This window comes from Chlorocebus sabaeus, chromosome 1 (genome assembly GCF_047675955.1).
Source record: "Chlorocebus sabaeus isolate Y175 chromosome 1, mChlSab1.0.hap1, whole genome shotgun sequence".
In the NCBI taxonomy this organism is placed as follows: Eukaryota; Metazoa; Chordata; class Mammalia; order Primates; family Cercopithecidae; genus Chlorocebus; species Chlorocebus sabaeus.
The window spans coordinates 34,424,683-34,430,682 of NC_132904.1; the positions used below are offsets into that span (position 1 = coordinate 34,424,683).

Below are 6,000 nucleotides of genomic sequence, written 5' to 3' on the forward strand. Positions count from 1 at the left end.
AAATAATCGCTCTTAGTTGAAGAAGATTCTCCCGTTTAAAGAAAATAGAGTAAAATTGGGCAGTAGCTTCTGAAAGTCATTATATCTGAGGAGGCTCAACTGAATTTCATCTCACTGCCCATTGACAAAATTTTTTTGTTTTCCTTGCCTGACAGCCCTATATTCCGTCACTCTCATTTGAATATATTACAGTAAATGTGACACTCTCTCCCCACAGGTTATGGCATCATGACCGACGGTTACACAACGTACATCAATGCCTCGACGTGTACAGTCAGCTTTCAACCGACCAACCCTCCAATTATATTTGACCTTCCAAACCCACAGGGTTCCTGAAGCTCTAAATGCCCTATTGGAATGTGAGGGAAGGTCTATAAACTGCCATTTTTCTAATTATAAACTTACATTCTCTTACTTATTTCCAAACCCTGTGAGTTCTTTTTGTAAATTGTTGGAACACAAATGATGCTAGAGGTTGTGCTTCTTCTTTATTTTATTTTATTTTAAATGGGGCATCCATTTGAAATCAGAGGAACATTGTGAATTTGTAAAATGACTTCTGTTTTCTCAAAGGCCATGCCATTGTAAATTGTTAGTGTTCGCCAAAGGACAGCCAAGCTTTCTTTTAAAAAGTGGTAAAAGTCTTATTTTAATATGCTTTAAGCTGAAAGAAAAAAATAAGAAACAGGTAGGCAGTGTTTTAAAAACCAACAGAGATTTGCACAACTGTTTAAGAGTGTTGTTTGAAATATTTTAATTTGCGATGTTTTGTTGTTGTTGTTTTCTTGGTAATGCTTCTTTTTTGCAGATGTGGTCCCGATTTATAGCAATCTTCTCAACAGAAGCAGGCATGGAAAAGACGTCTTTTCACACTCACTATAAAGAAAGCTGCATTGAGAAGAAAATGGCTGTCATTTAAAGGATGGTTTAGCTAGTGAGATTCCTATTGTGGTTATACAAGGTCTCTTGTTTGTTTGTTTCTTTTAAATTATTTTAGCTTTAAAAATACAGAAATGGAATCTGTCAAGAGCAGGTATCTCATACGGTTAAAAAAATGAACATGCAGACTCCTTTTCAATATGGGTTTATATATATAAGTATTTTTTGTGTATTATGACTACGTTAGGAGTTTAATATTGCCAAGGACAGTACAACTGCAAAGGGATGCTGTATAGCAGCACATCAGAAGTCGGAAGGAACTGACATATTTTCTCAGAACTCAAGGTCTTAAAGAGCTTGAGTTAAATCTAGGTACAGTTACAGGCGTGTATAGACTTAAATGGATGCAATGGAAGCTAACTAAAATAAGGCTTAGTTGTCCTTTCTATTTAAATACCCCAAATTGTCTTCTTACTTCCTCTCCCCTCTCCCATTTTGCACTGTGTGTCGATGCAATCTTCGCTAGCACAAAATATTGTCGCTAATAGTCATTTCTGTTTTCCCATTGTAAATGCTGTTGAGCTTTATTCTATTTTACGTTACCTTGTTAATGAAATTTAGGAAAGCAGTTGTTTCTTTAAATTTATTGTGATATTCTATATCTAGCGGCCTTTATATGCAAATAAAATTGCAAGATTTTTAAATTCGTGCTGTTTGGAGGGTTGGCTGGTGGAGGATGGTAGTTTCGTCCTGAGGAAGGAGGGATTTATTCATATGTAGCATCAGTAATGCCTTTCAGAAGAATTAGAGTAAGTGATTTTTTCCCCTAATTTTCAATAAATTTTTATTATCCACCATTCACAGGCTGGCAGATAGATCGATAAGGCACTCAGTGTACTCTTTCCTTCCATCATGCTGTCATCTCTCTTGCCTTAGATTTCATCTTTGGCTGTTGTAATTTCCACAGGAACAGAGAGACTGCAGTTAAGGCTGTGGATGTATTTTGGGCAAGTTTTTGATAGTGAGTTTAGGGAAACAGTCTATGACACAGTAATCACTACACATTCTCATCTTCCCCAAGAGCAGTCACCATCTCCTTCTCACTGGTTTTTTTAGTGATGCTCACCCACAAAATGCTGTGGCAACCAAGAGGGGATAGGCAGAAGGGTGGCGAAAAACAGATAAAATAAAAAACATCACACGGAAGAACCACTGAAGCAAAACAGCATAATCTTGGATCTGCAGTGCACCCCCAAAGTCTTATGTGTCAGGGCTCGTTGGATTGTATTCTGGATATATGTTTCTTCCTTTCTACCCATTGTGGATCCTTTGGTGCAATTTCTGAAAGGAATTCTTGATTTCGGTACCAGCAGAATTTGAGAGAATGTTCTAGGCCAGAATTCCCGCTCAGATTCACATGTAACCATCTTGGTCTGTTGTAGTTATTAATAGTTATTAAGTATCTTGGATGTCACCATAGGCTGTGGTAGACATTTGGGTCAAGCTTGCAGAGCAGATGCTTGAGCTTCCCATGGGCTCCCCAGAGGGAGCTCATGACCGTCGCAGCTAACATGGACCAAAAGAGGTACTATGACAAATGGACCACCCTTCCTTGACCTTCTACATCAGTAGAAGAGGGTGTTCACGTAAAGCCACATCCTAGGGGGTTGGAGTGAGAGGTAAGCTACTGAATGGCAATTTCATCTGGTTAGTGTACCAGAAGCCAGAGACTCAGGCCTGTGGCTTCTGGAAAAACAAGCCTCCCAGACATAGGTGGGTAATCATGATGACAAGTGTGTATGCACAGCCCTTGAGAGTTCGTCTGGACACAAACTAATTGAGCTAAGCACTTACTAAAATTGCTTTCCATTTTGTGGAGGCAGGAAGCTACCCAGTGTACTAAATCTAGAAGGCAGACTCGTTTGTGGATAAAGCTTTCTTCAGCCAGTCCACCATTTCATATGCACGAACTGCCTCTGAAGCATTCGTAATCACTGTCCAGATGCCCAGCGCTTTCTACGCTGGGCCTTACAACAAGGAAATACTCAAAACAGCTCTTACAAATTGGGCACTTCCTATCCTTCCATCACCAGGCACTCTGTTGAGCAGGTTGTGTATTTTGTTTCTAATCTTCACAGAATCCTGGGTAAGGTCACATAAGCCCCACTTTACAGATAGGAAAGTAAGATGTACCAAAATTAAATAACTTTCCCTAGGAAAAATGGAAGGTTCAAAAGCAGATCTGTACATAGCCCATGCCCTTTTAATCATTCTGTGTCTGTACTGATAAGTTGATGCCCTCTGAGAGCTGATATAAGACTGGTGGCCGGGCACGGTGGCTCACACCTGTAATCCCAGCACTTGGGAAGCTGAGGTGGGTGGATCACAAGGTCAAGAGATTGAGACCATCCTGGCCAACATGCTGAAACCCCGACTCTACTAAAAATACAAAAATTAGCTGGGTATGGTGGCATGTGCCTGTCATCCCAGCTACTCGTGAGGCTGAGGTAGGAGAATCACTTGAACCCGGGAGGTGGAGGTTGCCGTGAGTGCCGAGAGAGTGCCATTGCACTCCAGCCTGGGCGACAAGGAAAACCTTGTCTAAAAAAAAAAGAATAGAGAGAGAGAGAGTGAGAGAGAGAGAGACTGGCACAAGCCTGGGGATATATCCTATCCCTCAAGTAGCAGCTCCCTGAAACACCCTGCAGTGTGGCTCTATGACAACCACAATGGCACCACATCCTCTCCGCCGAGGCCCAGCACAGCACGGTGGATAAAGGCACAGACCCTTGGGACAGCATCCCTGCCCACATACTGGCCCCACCTCGGACTCGTGCTTATTTCTTTGCCTGGGTACTCACTTTCTCTGTAAAATGGGGGTGATGAGGAGGAGGAAGTTGTTCTAACTGCCATGTGAATTCATGGTTGGAGATGACTGTCTGATATCTAGTAAGTGTTGCACATGTGTTTGTTAAATAAGGTCACCCACGCTTTGTCTTTAGATTCCTCAGGCAGGATTCTGTACTTTTTTTTTTTTTTTTTTTTTTTTTTGATAGCGTCTCACTCTGTCGCCCAGTCTGGAGTGCAGTGGTGCAATCCCAGCTCACTGCAACCTCCGCCTCCCAGGTTCAAGCAATTCTCCTACCTCAGCCTCCTGAGTAGCTGGGACTTCAGGCCTGTGCCACCACGCCCAGCTAATTTTGTATTTTTTGTAGAGTCAGGGTTTCCCCATGTTGCCCAGGCCAGTCTCCAGCTCCTGAGCTCTGGTGACCCGCCTGCCTCGGCCTCCCAAATTTCTGGGATTACTGGCCTGAGCCACCGTTCCTGGCCTCCAGGTAGGGTTCTGTCTGTTGACTCTCCAACCTAGAAAGCAGCGGTGGTATTGTTTCTGAGAACGTGTGTTTGCATTGCTTAGGAACTGTAACAAGCCTGTCTTCCTAAGGATAGGAAGAAGCCCAAGGACATTAGTGAGAGACAGATAAGGGAGCCTGACTTCCCAGTTTGGCTATCGTTCTTTGCAAAATCACTTCTAATCTCCCAAGAGGAGGGGGTTTCTCCTCTTTCAAGTTTCTTGGAAGGGCACCCACAGATCTGCTTATTTCTCACAGCATCTCTCTGCCCTTGCAATCTTTCCACTCCACCTCACCATCCCCTTTTACTGCAATTAGTGAGTTCTTTTCTATCTGTTTTTCACACAATCCCCTTTTGTCTTATGTTGGGAGGTTGCTGAAATCCCTTTAGAAACAGGTCACTGTTATTCTGACAGGTGGCCAGCCTTAAGCCTGCCTTCATCTCCATCATTTAAGTAAATAAATACCGTGACCTAGGTCTTAAGTAGGGAGAAACGGAAGCTGGGAGGATTTGGGATTTGTCAATTGCGGATAAAACACTTGCTGTGTCTCAGAATAATGCCCTATTCCCCACGCTCATCCAGCAAGGATGTGCAGCTTTGGCAGAGTCAACTTCCCAGATACTATTTTGCTTCCTAGTCTCTTTTCATACCCTATTCCCACTTTCCTGAAAGTTTTAAGATGCTTTTTGTGTAATTATTAAACAAAAGTGAATTAAGATCTCCTTTGTTTTGAGGATTTGGCCATGAGCTGAGCATTTGGAAACACTGCTAGGTATGGCGTAGGAACAGTTGCTTGTGGGGAAGGTTCCAGGATGGGACAGTCTTAATGTGTTGTTTCACAGAAGGCTCCAGGACCACTTCTGGATGTCAGATTCTTAGCACAAAACTTTGTTTGTTTGTTTTGTTTTCTCCTATCTTGCATTAAATAGCAGGATGTGTTGGCCTTCTAGCATCACTCTTCCAGAATTTTAGAGCTACTTTTCCCTTCCTTTTCTAAGTGTCCCCTCTACCTTCCTCCTCCTACTTTGCTCTTCCATGGGAGAGAAAAACACTGATTCAGAAAACTCCCTGAGAAGCTCCAGTCTTCCCTGGTGCCCCTATAAAGTCAGCCTCTGGAGATAGGAGAGGTTCAGAGAGGGTCAGTGGCATCACCATGGTCACAGAGCAATTCAAAGATAATGCTCCACTTTGGCATTTGGACATTCCATTTTGAGCATGAACTGATTTTTCAGCTTGACATTCAGAAATAATCAAAGATGGAGAGATCAGTTTTGGCCTAACATAGTGTGATTTTGTAGCACAAGACAAGCTGCCAATCTATGAAGAGAAAACAAGATTATTTGAAAGAAACCTCAGAATCTGAGGTTTACCATTAATGTTCCCATGAGGATTCATTTTCCTTTTCTTCAACCCGTCCACCCGCAACAATTCCGATAGGCTTCCAATTCCTCCTTCTACAAGAGAGATGGGTGCTCAATTTCTACCTTTTCTACCTCAGAACATGATGGCTCTTTGACATGCGTTTTGACATACATGTGTATGTCAGGTCTGGAAGCTGTTGGGTATTGGTAAGAGCACCCAACTTTGGAATCAGACATGCTGGGTAGCCTTGGATGTGCTCTTTTACTTCTCTCAGCCTCAGATTCCACACTTGTAGAAAAGGAGTCATTCCCATTTTGCAGTGGATTTGTCAGAATTGATATGGTAATATCGACAGGACCCTGGGTAGAGGATTTTTATTCTGTCAATTGTAATTTCCTAAAGAAAAA

General features: G+C 42.5%; 1 protein-coding gene across 4 annotated transcripts in view; it reads left to right on the forward strand.

Annotated features, from left to right (window-relative positions):
• Positions 1-1,583, forward strand: part of MPPED2 (metallophosphoesterase domain containing 2) — a 179,017-nt gene extending 177,434 nt beyond the window's left edge. For all 4 annotated transcript variants that reach the window (XM_008003385.3, XM_008003348.3, XM_008003357.2 and 1 more), the window contains exon 7: positions 218-1,583. In XM_008003385.3, coding sequence (XP_008001576.1) covers positions 218-336 — 119 coding nt within the window. In that variant the 3' untranslated portion in view covers positions 337-1,583. The remainder of the gene's footprint in view (positions 1-217) is intronic.
• The last annotated feature ends 4,417 nt before the right edge of the window (positions 1,584-6,000 follow it).